Source organism: Magnolia sinica, chromosome 2 (assembly GCF_029962835.1).
Source record: "Magnolia sinica isolate HGM2019 chromosome 2, MsV1, whole genome shotgun sequence".
Classification (NCBI taxonomy): Eukaryota; Viridiplantae; Streptophyta; class Magnoliopsida; order Magnoliales; family Magnoliaceae; genus Magnolia; species Magnolia sinica.
The window spans coordinates 44,160,383-44,177,754 of record NC_080574.1 but is presented as its reverse complement, the minus strand read 5'-3'; the positions used below and the strand labels follow the sequence as shown (position 1 = coordinate 44,177,754).

General features: G+C 40.1%; 1 protein-coding gene across 3 annotated transcripts in view; it reads right to left on the bottom strand.

Moving 5' to 3' along the window:
• Positions 1–5,170: 5,170 nt before the first annotated feature.
• LOC131237058 (uncharacterized) overlaps positions 5,171–17,372 on the bottom strand; it is a 77,108-nt gene continuing 64,906 nt past the window's right edge. The window contains exons 13-22 of one of the 3 annotated variants that reach the window (XR_009167005.1): positions 17,097–17,300; positions 12,679–12,754; positions 10,376–10,479; positions 10,017–10,276; positions 9,485–9,571; positions 8,191–8,424; positions 7,586–7,664; positions 7,210–7,273; positions 5,719–5,959; positions 5,171–5,475 (exon numbers count right to left, since the gene is read on the bottom strand). Coding sequence is in view for 1 of the 3 variants with exons in the window: in XM_058234701.1 (XP_058090684.1) it covers positions 5,841–5,959; positions 7,210–7,273; positions 7,586–7,664; positions 8,191–8,424; positions 9,485–9,571; positions 10,017–10,276; positions 10,376–10,479; positions 12,679–12,754; positions 17,097–17,300 (1,227 nt within the window). In the remaining 2 variants the exon portion in view is untranslated. Of the gene's footprint in view, positions 5,476–5,498; positions 5,960–7,209; positions 7,274–7,585; positions 7,665–8,190; positions 8,425–9,484; positions 9,572–10,016; positions 10,277–10,375; positions 10,480–12,678; positions 12,755–17,096; positions 17,301–17,372 lie in introns of those variants that run through there. The other 2 variants (XR_009167004.1, XM_058234701.1) reach the window with 2 other exon arrangements.

Here is a 17,372-nt window from a genome sequence, read left to right as displayed (position 1 = left end):
GTGTGCGGCCACTTATTGATGATAGGATCATTGAGGCCCAAAAGGACGATGGATGATTATCTGAACTTCGAGAGCAGGCTAGCGACGATGAAGACACCGAGTGGAGAGTTGGTATGAATGGGGGCTTACGTTACCGTGGCCGCCTATGCGTCCCAAATCTTTATGATTTGAGACAGAAGGTTCTCGAGGCTGCACATTGTTCGAAATTGGCGATGCATCCTGGAAGCACGAAAATGTATCGAGATATGAAGAGATCATACTGGTGGGACAATATGAAGGCCCACATGGCAGATTATGTCCCGTTGTCTCATGGGCCGGCAGGTCAAGGCTAAACACCGCCGACCTCCTAGACTGCTTCAGTCCATGCCTATAGCTGAATGGAAGTGAGATTTCATCGTTATGGATTTTATCTTAGAGCTACCGAAGACGAGGAAAGGACATGACTCTATTTGGGTGATCGTAGACCGGTTGACGAAATCGGCCCACTTCCTCACGATTAAAGTCTCAAACTCTGCAGATGAGTTGGTCATGTTGTACATCAAGGAGATTATGTGTCTGCATGGAGTTCCCCTGGAGATTGTGTCGGACCGAGACACGCGATTCACATCTATCTTCTAGACTCGTATCCAGGAAGCGATGGGTGTGAAACTGAAGTTCAGTGCCGCGTTCCACCTATAGACTGACGGTCAGATGGAACGGGTGAATCAAGTGTTGGAAGATATGCTGCGAGCTTGTGTACTTGATTTCAAGGACAGTTGGGATGACTGTCTCCCGTATGCAGAGTTTACTTATAACAATAATTTCCAGGCGAGTATTGGCATGGCTCCCTATGAGGCCTTGTATGGGCACCCCGTCGAGCATTGAATTGCTGGGCAGAGGTTGGTGAGAAGAGTCTGATTGGCCCAGAGTTAGTACAGGCGACCTTAGAGAAGATTGATATCATCAGACGTCGACCTAAAGTAGAAAGAAGAGTTACGCTGATACGAGGGGCGACCGCTTGAGTTTGAGGTTGAAGACCATGTGTTCTTCAGAGTTTTCCCTATGAAGGAGTCCTTCGGTTTGGCAAGAAGGGAAAGCTTACGCCGAGATTCATTGGCCCATTTCAGATACTTGATCGAGTGGGTGTGGTGGCATACCGTCTTGCTCTGCCCACACCACTTGCGGGCAGGCATAACGTATTTCATGTATCTATGCTGAAGAAATACGTTTCTGATCCTTCTCACATTATCAGATGGGAGCAAGTTCAATTGAGTGAGGACGCTACATATGTACTGCGACCGACACGGATCCTAGACAGGAAGGAACAGGTATTGTGTAGCAAGGTTATCCCACTTGTGAAGGTACTGTGGACGCATCACACTGAGGAAGAGGCTACTTGAGAAACTGAAGCCGAGGTCCATAAGAACTACCCTCAAATTCTCGAGGAGTACGAGAAGGTACTAATTTCGAGGACGAAATTTTTCTTTAAAAGGGGTAGATTGTAACGTCTCAGAAAAATCCATATAAGGACTTGAGTATCACCTCAGGCAGAAATCACTCAGGACCAAATCCTTTAAAATTAGACAAGAATTAGCTAGTGCTACACTAGAGTACCTGTAAAAATTAGCACTAATCACTTTAAATATGATCTACAAGACCCAAAACGTGCAAAATCATTGTCGCTACTTTATCCTGAAATCTAGAATCAATCTCTAGATCCGGTTACTCTCGGGAGCACCTTGAAACTCCGTATCGGACCTGGAGCGCGCATCGAAAGTCCGATAACCGCGAAACTATACGAATATGACCACTTTTCTGGGCTTGACAACCATCTCGGAAATCAAGTCCTAACAGTGTCCAGAAAAGTACAACTTGAGCCCGGAGGCGAAGTGTGTGAAAAACGCGAATATCTTTAGAAAACGAACCCAGATTAGATTCAGACCGTCAGAATCTGACCCAATTACACGCTTGGATCAGCCAAAATTTCCAACTCATGTCGGTGCACTTGTGGCCCTGATCGAGTACCGATGACCATTGAACTGAAACTGGTCCACCATGGTCGATCTGTAAATCCGATCAGACCAAAAATTCAGCTTGACCTTGATCCAATGTCAGGGAGCTTAAGTCAGACCGCATGCTGAAGGGAGGCCACCAGAAGTGCTCTGTTAAACTGAAACAGACGCCCTTTTAGACTTTTATCTAAAGTATACCTTGGCCCTGGGGCCATTTCCATCAGTCATGAGCCTATATAAAGGCTTAAAACCCCCTCTCTCTCACTCCATACGAATTTACTAACATAGGTGAGAGAAGAGAAAAGAAAGAGAAGGAAAGAGAGAGAAAGTGTGAGGGAAGTTAGGGTTTTGCTACAGAGATCGTTCCTTGCCGCTCTAAGTATCGAAACACCGCTACCGTGTCGCTATACCAGCGATTCCAGTTCAGTTCTTAGGTAAAAAATCCTAACCCTAATCTGTTTTAGGTTTCCAAATGGTGTATTAGATGAAATAGCTAACCTATTTCATGCTATAGGTTGTCGTTGTGCCGTAGACAAAGGCTTTAGTATTTAAACTGAGTTCGTTACGAGTCTACCGGCGAAAGGTGCAGACTATAAATGTTTAGGTTATTGTTTTCAAGGCTGTCAATGTCAGTTAATGATTTATGACTGACTTGAATGGTATCACATGCTTAGATACGATGTTTCCCGCACTTTACACATATATATGAACTATGTTGAGTGTAGTGTACTCCATGTGTTAGTTGAAATGATTGAATGCGTATAGAATTTGGACTCATGTTTGACATGATTATCCAATGTAGATATAGGGTTGTCGTATGTGTGACAGCCCATTGGCGAAAGAATTTTTCCTAATGCATGTTATGGCCAACATACGTCATGTATGTTATTGTATGTAGTCTAAGTGTTTATTGAAATGACTGAATGAATATAGGATCATGATTTGTGTCTGCCGTGTCTATGGAATGCAAATACATGATTGTTGTGTATGTGACAACTCCTTGTTGGAAGGATCTGTCCAAGTATATGTTATAATCAACATATGTTATGTATGTTGATATGTGTAGTCCAAGTGTTTGTAAAAATATCGGTATGAGTAAGTATTTGGTGCATTGTACTTTATACGGGTGTTAAGATAAGATTCTCAACTACCTTAACTGTTTGTATAAATCTCTCCATGAAACCTGCACTATATTGTCTGTTTACTTATGGAATGCGTATGTGGGAATCCATGTTTATGTTGTATTTCATAAAATTAAATGGTTGTAAGATCTGAATTATTTGTTCAATACTGCATTTACTACTTCATGTGATTACTTGTTGGAATCGAGTGTGGTTGGGACTATGAAATGGTCCAGGCAATCGGTAACACGTCCTGGTTTGGCGGCCGAGGTTGTTTCGCCACACCAGACATGTTCGAAGAATTCGAGTCGTACGCTGCTAGTCGACAGTGGTTAGGCCACGCGGAGTGCTTACGCGCTCCATGTCGATCGGTTTGACGTATGCTCGTACCAATCGAGTTTGTCAAGTAACCCGATTGGCCCGATGTATGTTCAGCATGTATGGACGCTACTGCTTGAATCTAAGGTACCAAACTCACCAGTGAAAAATCCGTTTAACTTTGGTACCTCGATCCGCTAAGACTTATGAGCCGGACATGTTGGTATGAGACACCGTGGTCGAGCTGTCGGCTTACGCTGGGGCGACGAGCCTCCCTGTAATGACCAGTGAGCAACACCGCCTCGTGAGCCGAATACCGTGATATGGGACACTGTATTTGAGCTGTCGGCCTATACTGATCAGGTGACGAGCCCTTTGTAGTGACCTCGAGCATAATCTGAGACTGCGTTGAGGCGACGAGTCTTTCTGTAGCAACTAGAGTATAAACTATGCCTACATTGATCAGGTGATGAGCCCTTTATAGTGACCTAGAACCGCAACATCATATGAAATTTACTAAGACTGACGACCCTAGAATAGATCATTGTTTGAGAAATGATATAAGGGAGGTATCTTAGCTTCCCAACCCTGCTGTATGAATAAACCTAAGTAAGAACTTGGTTAACATGATCATAACATTGCATTGCACGGTGCTTTGGCGAGGAAGTAACATGTGTCTGGAGTGGTGCATGCCGCAATCGTGAGATGAAGTTCGCAGAGGGAGTGCAAGCGAGGGCATGCATTATATCATACCATCTTTGCATTAACAAGAGTATTTAGGGCTTGATTGTTGTACTGCTTTATCATTTCTACATAATTGAATTGATAACATGTTAAACTTCACCTTATAGCTCCACTGAGTTGATCACTCTCTCTCACATTCTGAGACGATGTTTTAAATACCAACCAGACTCTGTCTTAGTTGCAGATGGCAACGCGACGTATAAGGCGGAGCTTGACTTCTACAACGACAACGAGGAGTTCTCTTTTATGCAGTTATCAGGTGGGTTTACTTAGACCGTCCTGATCGACGGGGGCTACAAAGTTTATCATTTGTAGTTGGACTATCTTTGATATTTTGTATTTTGAACTAATACATGTAATTATTTGACTTGATAATGTATTCATACTCTGGAGACCGGCAATGATTTATACATTCCATATATGCTTATATATATCTCTCAGTCTTCCGATTGTGTTATTTAACTGCCTCTGGAGTATGATATACTGATTTGGTATAATCTCACTCATGTTTAATGCACTAATACAGACAACATTCAATAATCATCATATATATTGAATAAGTGATGTTTTGAAACTCGGGAGTTGAGCTCCTGCTCGACCCCCGATTTTCAAGGCGTTACAACTTCGGAGAAGGGTTCAGATGGACCTGCACTGACCCTCAAATCAGGTTGGGTATATTCACCTGGAAGTAAATCACAGTGGTTCTGTCCAGCACAACATCTACTATATGATAAACTGACATGAGCTTTAAGAAAACCCTTTGCACTTGTTCCTCTTGATAATAATAATAATAATAAACCTAGAAAATGCATTTTCCAATTATTGGATTGCAAGTTTTTAAGGAAAACCCTTTTCTTTTCTTTTTTTCCTTTTCTCAATTTTGCCATTTAAAATGTTGCATCAAGGGGAACCCCTCCAATTGACTTTTTCAAAAGAGAAGTTCTACTCCTTCAAATTCTTTCCATTTCTTTTTCTCAAACGGAGGAAACGTCACATAAAAAAGAAAACTATTTGCTTTCCTAGGGTGGACTTCCAAAGAGGTTCTCATGATGGAGACAGGGATGCACATTCAGATAAACCAAACCATGCATCTGGTTGGTCCTACAATAATGGATGACTAAATCAAATGGGCAATTCTAGCACCTGATTTTACAAACATTTGTCGCCAATTTCTTTTAACCTTGTGCAAAATCAGAAAGGATTGTCCAACGCGATATTTACAAAGTTGCCCATGGGCAATGGGCCACACCAGAAGCATAGTTCAGGTCACTAATCATGCAGCCGCCTGATCTAACCTGAAACTCCACATCCAAAACACAAGAAGAAAAGAAACAGTTGATCATGCATAGTATATCGGCTGCTGCGTATAAATATATGGGCTTAAATGAAAAACTCTACAAATCATGAAACCATCTCCAAATCAACAAAAACAATGACAATCTGGCACCTGATTCTGCAAATATCAGCCACACGGGTTGTTTTGGCAAATTAACAAAATTTCTTTCTCAAAAACCATATGAGAAGAGTTTTACAATAAGACTCACCTGCAGACACGAGATGTGGTAGTAACACTCTCAATGTCGATCTGAACCACAGCTTCACTCCCAAACAACAGCATACAGTTTTCCTCCCTTTCAAGCGAAAGAAAACCAGCCGTCGCTTACGACTATGCATTTAGGATTGGAACCAGTTGTTCTGGCCATTTGGGAAATGCACGTTTGTACAGGCTCATACAGACAGTATCATGCTGCTGAACAACACCATTGAAGACGCACTTCATAGCCCCTGCGAAAAAGTAGAAAGGTGAACCAGCAAAATTCTAAGTCAACATTGCATGGACCTAATATGGCTGGAACCAAGAACTGTGACCAGAAGTCTGAGACAACAGTCCTCAATAACAATACACTACAAGAGAACCCGAAACATGCCACTGTTCTTCTATATTACAGTTTTTTAAGGTCGCTTATTATCGCACTTTCTGCCTAGAGGTATTAGACAATGCTGGGGCTGAGAACATGTGAGGTACACTCGGGTTTTAGTTCGTAAAAGTGGGGCCCATGATCAGTGGTACAACACTCAACTTGGATGGGCCTGTGCACTGAAAATCTGCCAGATCATTAAGATCCAAGCAATCAAATATTTGGCCTCCTTCAGGTTGAATGTGGACTACTGCTGTATTTTCCTTTCATAAGAGTGTATCTGTTGGTCACGAATTGAAGGGTTGGTATTTTCCCATATGGAGAGTACTGCTGCATGGACCACCCACAGTGGGTTCTCATAGTATGAACAGAACTGAACCAAGCACCCTACTGGTTCAGACTGAAAATGGGGAAGGAAAAACTTTCAGCCCAAGCATTCTGATACCACTTTGGCCAGTAGTAGTGTATCATCAGGAATCATTCCTGAAAAAGAAAAGAAAAGAAAAAAAAAACACTGAAAATGAACTTGCGAACAAGTCAAAGCAGCATTTTTGCATTCAGTGACACTGCTATCTTATTTGGCTGTTTCTGTAAACTACAATTTCTGTTTTCTACCAAGACGAATTCTCGGGTGCTGGTGCATCAGGAAGTGTCCTGATTCCCAATCTGTATAAGCAGGGCATGTGGCTCAATGGCCAGATTATTGATCTTGGATGGAGAGAATGATGCCCAAAAACTTTCAGATTGGACTTCCTACTGTCCTATGTTTGGCCTTTCCTTTTTCCAACTACTGTTGTACTCCTTAACCATTCATTTCCAGGCCACTGAACTAGGATCTCCTAATTTAGATGTTACACCAATCCAAGGTGAGAGACTCAACAAACAAATATCTAGATCACTTGCATGGAATGGCTACATCAGGACACTATTCACATAATGATGCCATAAAACCCAAGAATTCCTCTCAAAAAGTGATAGAAACACTGGGTGTAGGAGAACTGCAGTCGTCAAGAAAGGCCAAGGCAGATTGGACCCATTAGCAAGGAATCAAAAAGCACAACTATCCTCAAATTGATGCAGATTAAAGTGAAGATTTATCAGTGATGGGCACCATACCATGGGTACCAACAGGTTCCTTCACGCGACCGCGGCGACCACATTTCGTCCACACATCCACAGGCTGCACAATGACAACCACACAACAAAAACATTATGAAACTTTATTACTTGTGGATGTGACATCAATATGCACTGTGTGCACCAAGTGCCGATGCACACATTATCTTTCACCATTTAAAGATGGTTGGTGGGGATCTAGCAAAATTTGAATTCACAGAAGTCCATTTGAAACAAATTGGTCAAACAAAGCACATTTTGAAATGTTTTGAAGTACCCATCCACCACTTTTGGATGGTAGGACAGAATCTTCTCCCAGATGCTTAATTACTTAAAACACCACAATATCAACATCAGCCGAAATGCTGGCTCATACCTTGAACCATCTGACATCTTCAGGATGGTGAAACATAAATCGAACGGTAGCTTTTAATTTCGACACTCGCTGAGGGTAACTGCATCAAGACAACAGTATTGAAGGAATAAAAAAGGGCAGCTTTGCAACCCTACTAATTCATCAAATGGCATGACATTATACAATAAACATGGTATACTAAAAAACGAGGTGGTCACAACTCCAACTGGTTGGACCACAATGCAGTCCACCCAGCAGATGACTCCCAACCTGTTAAGTGCATTTGAAATCCAACACTTCCAATGGGTTGGCTGATGAAGATCACCTAGTGCAAATAACATCCCCATCTACTCATCGGGTGGGCCACACCATGAAAAAAAAAAAAGTACGGCCATTGATAAATAGCAAAATACAACAGTTATCCACTCAGGATATGACAGATTTTTACACAATGTGACCCTCGTGATGGGGTGAACCAATTGGATAGGTTGCATGTCGCACAAACATGAAACGGTTGGGATGTTATCTATTGGAGAAACCGTAACTTGATAATTGTGCAACCAGTTGGACTTGAGACAACCTTTAAAAAGCCTTATAGAAAGATTGAATTCAGCGAAGAAACTTGCCCAGTTAAAATGATTTTCTTCAGAATTATCCTGTCAGGGTCAACACTTCTTAAGGAACCGACAGCAGCAACAGCAGGTGCAGCAACCTCCCCATGCCCACTCTTCAAAACTATCAAAGGCAAGGAAGGAAAAGAAATAGGGGCATAAACAGAAGCTATGGAAAAGCAGCCCTCGTGTAAAAATCTCTCCATCTTATGCTTTTCTGAGTTTATATTATCCGAAGAAAATATCGGCCTGAAAAATGATGAACAACAAGATTATTCAACTAAAAGGGTGATATTTGCCATAATTGAAAGGTTCTAAACCAGAAGTTAGAGGTTTGCTCGAATACTTCCCAACGTATTGCAGTGTCATACTTCGGGACTTTTAACCTTTGAATCCGGGTCATCTTCCAATGATCGAAACTGTTCATATGACAGTGTTTTAAATAGCGAATAGTGTGTAGTGTAGCGTTCACCCGTCTAAAGAGTAAGAATTAAGCTAAGCTACACACTACTTCTAGATTTTTTTTATTAAGTTTGTGCTTGGCTGCACCAAATATCATGAAATTTCATGATATCTTACACCAAAATAGTTTGATTGATAATGAAATTTAATGACATTTGGTGTAACCAAACAGCCAAAAATAATAGGTAAGATAGACAGATTAAGTAAAAAGGTAAGGAAAGAGCAACTTTACTAGTTTAATATTACTTGTATTACTTTACTAAAATCATTGAAAAGATTTAACTAATTTTTATTTAAAAATAAAAAATGTAACGAATCATTAAAAACATTAATTCATTTTAATGTTTCAACGAAAAATAACTTGTAGCCTAACCTACGTAGCATGTAGCATAGGCTCTGTAACGTGTAGCATATGCAAAATTAGCATGTAGCATAGGCTTCACATGAGTTATTTTCACGAGCTATATGGTGTTAAAGGTACGCTACATGCTACATAACGAAGCCATTTAAAACATTGATATGCAAGTCTCACTTAGAACAATGAAAGACAACAAACAAAATGCTCACAATAGAATTATCTCAACCCTTCGATAATTTGCCTCTTTTCCTTTGTCACCATAACCTTCGTATAATCAATTGATTGAAATAGTCTATCTGACAAATTTTTTGGGGCATTCCCCATCCAAGGGGAGCCCTATCAAATCAGCCAATTTTGTAATTGAGAAAGGGCTAACTCTTACAGCTCAAGTCCCAACGTAACTTATCATCATATATCAGGATGTATTCAAGCAAGCCTCTGAACGTTATGCCAAAAATTGTTAATGAAATGAATATTACTAGAAGTTACCGTGCAATAAATTGGCGGAATCCAACATGAAAAATGAGTGATTCTTTGGATTTGATAGGAGCATCATAAGAATCATGCTTCTTTATGCTGCAAAATGTAGACGATCTTTTAGCTACAACAGCAAAATACTGCTACCAACAACCTAATTAAGCCATCAAACTTCCAGATCTTATGAATAATTAAACGACTGATGACAAGACATGCAGATACTGCGCTTCGCTCTGGTGTGATTATTTTGTGGAAACACATCATCCCATATAGGAGGCCAAAAGTTATTTATAATGCTTGTTCAAACTTAAAATGTTAATATTTCAAGAGGAATGATATTATCCTGAGCCCTACATAGGCATGCAAAAGCTTTCAAATAAATCCAATTGCAGGAGTGCAATGGCTTCAAATAGCACAACTTAGGTATGCAATACATTCCAAACGCTTCAAATAGCAAGACATGCGTGCAAATAGATCTCAAATAATAAAATGATTCTGCTGGCAAAGAATGCTGTCTATTTAATGAAAGAGAGAATAGAAATACCTAAAATGAAGGACCGACATCTTAGACTCATGTTGCAAGAGACCGCATACTAGCAGAGGCAATGTTTTGAACAACATGCATAGTTTAGAAGCAGCATCAACCGGTACTTGCTTGATATGGAGCCTCACGTACGTACCAACTGGTACACAATCATCCATGCTCCCTTGATCTATGTCAAGAGCTTTTGCAAGGACATGCTTTTGTGTTCTTGCAAAATTATCGAATGCAAAAATTCTAGCATAATCGGGAGGCAAAGATTCCTGCAATTCACAAACAATAGATATCATAAAGGTAAAGAGAATTTCGGGAAATGAAACATACTATCAAGGATTCTGGTCCGAGTATCATAGTATTCTGACCTTTGGATCCCATGAAGAAGTCCTGAAAGATTTAAGGCCTCTGTACTTGGCGAAACGCTTACGAGCAGGAATATCTAATGGTGTGTCCACTTCATCTGGAAATTCTGAAACCATAGCAGCTAAATGTAAGAAGTTCAAACATCGACAACCAAAATTCTCAAAGAAACACAAGGCTGGCAGATTATGTTTTTTCAGTTAAAAGAAAAAAATCAAACACCACAGACTAAAAAAAGAAAAGAAAAAGAAAAGGCAAACAAAAAGAAAATAAAGGTGACAGAGCAGAAGAACATTTTTGCAGATAAAAGAATCTAAATGATGATAAAAGTCTATATTGGGTGCTCAAGAATAAAAGCAAACAAATAAATAAACTCGTAAAACTGATTTATTTTTTTATTTTTTTATTTTTATTTTTATTATTTTTGTTTGGAGCCTTCAACTTTTATTCATGAAACATCAGCAAGGTCCAACTTTTATAGGGCTTTCAACAGATCAGGTTTGTGTTGGATACCAGTGTACACATACCAGACACAACTACAGAAACTCCATTCAGCTCCCAGTTCCTGCCAGACTGGGATACGAGCACAATATATGAGGTGCCAGACCCAACTCAGTACAGATTTGGGGTATCCCACCAAACTCTGTCGCATCTGATTTCGAGCACAAAATCAGAACTGGATTGGGGTTTGGATCTAGAATCAGGTCAGGAAACAGAGCCAGGTCTGATCTGGATTCAAGCCCCACACCAGAAACATGCATGCTCATGGTTTTAAAATCATAAATAATTAAATAAAGGATAAAATTCAGAAAATCCATATACTTGAGTAGCAGATGGGTACAAAGGTTTTCCACCTGACCCAATTTCCAATCAAGTCCCAAATCCGTGGACCCAAACCCAAACCAATTACTAATTGGGCACAAAATTTGTATCCTGAACTGATCAAATCAGCTTGAGTACTTTGAGTATCCACATATCAGGGAGCCAACCTTTTGGCAAACTCGAAAGCACCTATATTTGAACTGAGACTTTTCTTTAGATATAGTAAACTCAAACCAGTGTATCTTCGCAAGCACCCCACCACCTTATTGCCCGCTTTTTTCTCAAGATGTCAAGTATTTGACTCGTTTAGGTATATCATGCCCCACGTGACCACTTTAGGAGAGAAGTCTACCACAAGATCGAGATAGACCATGAAGCCAAACCAGATAAAAAGGATACAGGCCAGGCAGCTGGCCAGCAGGGCTTTCAGGCATGGCTCGCTTTGGGCTCTGCTTGGACTGGAGAGTCAGGCCCGGGCATAAAAATTCAAGCTCAGGCTGTCTAAAAGCCCATCAGCCCGGCCAATTTAGGGGTTTCAAGGGAATTTTTGCAATACAATAAATCATAACCATATATTATAGACTTTATATTTTTCATTCTTTATTAATGTATAGCCAATCTTTTGATCAAAATGGCCTAATTTTTTAGTTGCAGACCAGCAAGTACGTACACAGTGAGCACACCTGACGAACAACATGAATCTTGGACACAAGTGGATTCACAGCCAGCTAAAGTCAGGTATAGGCTCATGATTGACCTTGGTCTGGGCATAATCATCTCAGTCCATCAGCTTTGGCCCATCACAGGCCTGTGCCAGCTCATGCCAATTTTGGATCATGGGCTGGCTTGGACAGTCCTCACCGATCCTAGGCCTGTGATGGATCCAGAATGTGGGAGTTCAAGTTCTAATTTTGATAATAAATTAGGATTTGGAATAGGTTTTGGATCCAGAATCGGGTATGAACCTGGATCCACACCTACACCAGAAACATGCATTAAAGAGTAGAAGTACCAGATGGGTTCTGCATTCAGGAACCTGATCCGAGCCAATTTTTAATCTGACCCGATCTGTGGACCAAAAACTGACCCGATTGTTAGTCAGGCACAAAATTTGGATCCTGGACCAATAAAATCAGTTCAAATACTATGGATACCCCCGGGGATTGGTAGCCATTGACAGCCCTATATGAGACAGATATGTCGATAACTATTAGAAATTTCAGCATCATCTTTTGAATATATTTTCAACGGCTGAAATTTTGACAAAACTAGTGGGGGTGGAAACTGATATCTGCACCCTCCCTTTTCAATTAACATACCCTTGGTTTCTACCTTTGGAATTAGAATAGTACACTTTGTCACTATCCTATTGACAAAAGTGGAAAAAGAGAGGAGTGGAACTATATATATATATATATATATATATATATATATATCATTTCCCAAACTAGAATATAGAAGTCATGTTAAGAAAGTTGATTGATACCCTCATCTTCAGCATGTGCTTCTTTAATCTTTTGAATCTCAACTTCAATCTGCTCTCTTGTCAGATTCTCACCATCCTGAAAGAAGAACACGGGTATTTTGTATTTTCAGCAACCCAAGGCATTTTAATATATGAGACCATCTTCATTACCGACAAGTACCTAAGCAATTAGAAAAGTTCTAGGACTCCAAAATATACAGAAAATAGGACATTGTTTTTATTAGCATTAAGAACATAACTTTCTAAATGATCTTTGATGGGACAAACAACTGTGATCTGACAAAGGATATTTCATGGTTTTATGTCTTGGTAAATGAAATATATACAAAAAATAAAAGTAAATGAGAAAGCAGTTAAAGACATTGAAAACACAATCACACTAACAAGGATTTTCAAATGTGAAAGCCTATTCATATATAGGAAATTCAAATTGCCTGTCGGAACTTTGCTCTAGAGAATTAAAAAGAGTCTGATGCTTCTAAATCAGTGATCCAGACTGATAGTTTGCTGGACCCCAACGTCGATGGAAGAAGTCCTGAAAACTTTCAGGATTGGAAGAGGCCCAGACATCCAATCATTGGCCGTTCTTCCAAACTGCTGCTATATTCTTTTCTTTATGGACATTTTATGCCCTCATGATCAGAGGATTAGGATCTTCGAAACTACCCATCTTCAGGGTTCCACTCAAATCAATCATCAGCATCACCAAGCCACGGACCTTGTACGAAGTGTGCCTTCAGGACATTACAAACTGCTTTTTCTGTAACGGCCAAATAGAGTCGAGCTTGGCACAACTTGGCTTAGATCGGCTCGGTGTCCAGCTCTATCTCGTCTTTTGGTAGGTGTGGATGGTAAAGGAGGTAAAGGCTAGGAAGGTTGGGAAGCCAAGAGCCATGGGTCATGGGACAAGTCAGAAGCAATAACTTCTAGGCCAATGTGAGGGTCGGGAGAAAGGCTAAGACAACCCAACCATTAAAATGGTCCAACGGTTAAGATGGCCCATCGTGCGAAATCCAACGGTCCGATAGATGTATCCAATCGATCTAACGATCCAATACTCTCAATTATACAGCCCACATGCATCTTCCTAGTGTGGGGTCTTCAAAGATGCACGATCATGCACATGGAGTCTACAACGTGGCTAGTAACTCGAATTGGGCCCACTGGGCTCCATGTAATGATCATCTAGCCCTAAAGAAACTGGGGCAACTCTCCATTCGGATTGGATTAATATCGGTAAATCAAATGAGATCTTCATTCATTCATTGAATGATAAACCACTATAAGTGAAGGAGATACATGATTTAAATAATGGAAGATCCAATATTTCAAATTTGTATCTAGAATGACTAAAAACTTTTGATCCCAATCGGCCCGCTACACGACTGGGCTTTCTCCTGTAATGAGGAGGGAACAGAGCGGGTCAGTTTCCGCAGGCAGCAAGCAGATCAGATCAAAGAGAATTCCTTCCGTGCTGGGAGCGCTTTTCAGTTCTAAGAGCTTTTAAGCAACTTGCCTGTGCTTTGCGATGCGTTTCCCTTCCCTGGCTTCAAATCATGATCTCATGGGTACAAGTGCCAGTCTCACCTCAAATCATGCTTTGGACAAACGTGCCCGCTTCTAGTTTCTAGTTGTTTATAATTGCTAACCTTTTGAAAATAAGATTGGTTTCCTTTTACAGCCTCACTTCATGCTTCTAGCAACCATTGTTTAAATTATCTCCGATATTATCGTTATCTCTAGCTTGGCGATACCGATAGCATTGGTAGTGATACCGATGACACTGGCAGTATTAGCAATTCCAAGCATCAGCAATGTACTAAGAATCGCCAACATATTGATATCGCCAATATTTTCAATTGTGTAAATTCCAAGCATCACTTGTATTGCCAATGTATCGATATCACCAATGAATCGTCAATATTTTCAAATGTGTAAATTCTAGGTGACGCCGTGACGCTTGTATCACAAGTGTATCGATGATATTTCAATAATATCATCAACGTAGAGATATCACAAAAAGTTTGTTTATTAAAAAAATCTATTTCAATTTTTTTATGAGCACATTGTTGCATGCAATTTTCAAGTTGTCAATGCTAATATTGATAATATCTCAATATCATCGTTATCACAACATCCGCGATATCAAGACTACAATCTTTTGTTTCCTTTTCAGTTGTTGATGATTTCTTGGAAAATTATTGTGAGTTGTCAATATTCTGCAATAGTGGTGGATTATTGGATGGATGATTGGATGGTTAGACTGTTTCTTATGACGACACATGCTTTTAAGCCTCCATTAAATGGAAACTTAATATGTATACATTCTTTTTGCAAAATTTTATTCCTAAATATGCAAATATGTGCTTTTAGCATCTCCTGAAGTTTCATTGAAAATTCTACCGGTTTTCCCATGTTTTCCCGCATTTCTGGTTATCAACGATATTCATGATGATATCCATATTGTTCCCATATCCCCAGCCAACGAAACTTGTAGCGATACCGATACTTTGTACACTGCTTGCAACTAATCCTTGTTGCCATTTGTGCCAAGGTAGGAAAGCAAATCTCAACACTCCTACAATACATGACCTCTCAATGAAGTGAATTTAGAGCGATCGCATAAATTTTTTTACACATCAAACCATGGATTCATATGTAATAGATATCAACATCAAAACTAACATAAAAAAAAGGATAAAGTATTAGCCAACACCCTACAAATCCAAAGCCTAACAAACATTTTTCACTCTTTGTACAACAATAGGAACTAGACCATGGGATGCCAACCCTAAGGTAGGGCATCACATTTTTCACCTATAGAAAATAGTGTTCCACTCGAGTTATACCTTCCACATCGACCTCCGAAAGAAGCTTCAACAAATCCGTACGACTCATGTTCCTATCCATTATGACACCAAAGTGAGACTAATAGGGTGCACTTCTACAGCGGTTCATTGCCAAGTGCCATTTCATGATGCTGGTGCAAAATTGACAAAGTGAACTACATCCTATCTATGTTTTACTAATTCTATCAGGAAAAAAAAATCTAATATGATGCTGGTGCAAAATTGACGAAGTGAACTACATCCTATCTATGTTTTACTAATTCTATCAGGAAAAAAAAATCTAGTATGAAAGCATCATCACTACCACCACCACCATCTCTCAACAAGTTGAGGTTGGCTTTTAAATGTATCCACCAGACATCAACCTTCCTCTCTTCCCGAGTTGAACTGGCCATGGCAGAGGCTCACATTGACACAACCCGCAATCCAATTATCATATTGCTTTCATATTCTCTTATTGTTCTCCGAAATTAGAAATACAAAAATCATCAGCGTGCACCTCAACACCACAAGCTACACCCCATCTCAAGATGGGGAATCCCCAACCTCTTTTCACCTTTAAACGTAGACGTGCATGTTTTCATATTCTCTTATTGTTCTCCGAAATAAGAAATACAAAAATCATCAGCGTGCACCTCAACACCACAAGCTACACCCCTTCTCAAGATAGGGAATCCCCACCCTCTTTTCACCTTTAAACATAGACGTGTATGTTTTCATATTCTCTTATTGTTCTCCGAAATAAGAAATACAAAAATCATCAGCGTGCACCTCAACACCACAAGCTACACCGCTTCTCAAGATAGGGAATCCCCACCCTTTTTCCCCTTTAAACACAGACGTGTATGTCATAAATTTATCTTTGGATCTCAAAATCCTTCTATTTAAAGTGTAAAAGCTTGAAGAGAAACATGAAATTTTAGCATCAATATACAAATATGCAATTTGCAGTACAAAGTCTCATTCCCTAATAAGGCTGGCAACGGGTTGGGCCTAGGCCCATCAAAATCAAATTTTGAATAGGTCCGGACTGACTAGTTAAAAATCCAGGCCCAGGCCCAACCCATTGCCAGGCCTATTCCCTATTAGAACTTTAAAGTATAGCCTTGACTAGGCTATTTGGTGCCAGCTTTATGACTATTGTTTCACCCATCATTTCTATCTAAAGCAACATCCCTGGTAAGCGAACAAGTGTCCATATCCTTCTCAACACCTCAATCAAAATCCTTTCGGGTTCTCTCACCCTCTTTTCAGGCCTTTCAACCATGGTCAAATTCACCTCCTTACCAGGCTGTCACTAGTGTTTGTTGCCCATGACCAGACCATCTCAATCTGCTTTCCATCATTTTATCTCTTACTGAGAGAACCCCCAAGTTGCCCCGTGAGTGTTTTGAAAGACCTCAATATAGAAGAGAAAATAAAGGCAATAGTGGCCATATGTAACAGGTCTTTAAGAGATTCAAGAAAGAAGCCTGACCTACAAGTCTCAATAATTACCAAGACAACAGTAAAACAAAAACAATATGATTTTATCCTATAAATGATCAAATGGGTAAGTTGAAAACTCACAGTCATTGCCGTATCAGCTTCTGTTTCTTCATCAAATTCTCTCATGCTGAATGAAACAGAACCTTCGTCATCATCGAGATCTGAGTGATTGTTACCTTCCTGGGCAAAACGATCATTTTGTCCTTCATCCAATACCATACCATCACCATGATCCTCACAACCATCCGAGTCCTCATCATCTGTATCCTCTACAATCCAAGCAGCCTGCAACATGTAAAGATTGAAACCTGAGAAGTGATCAATGTTCTCCAGTTGACAGTATGAAAGTGTTAGAAG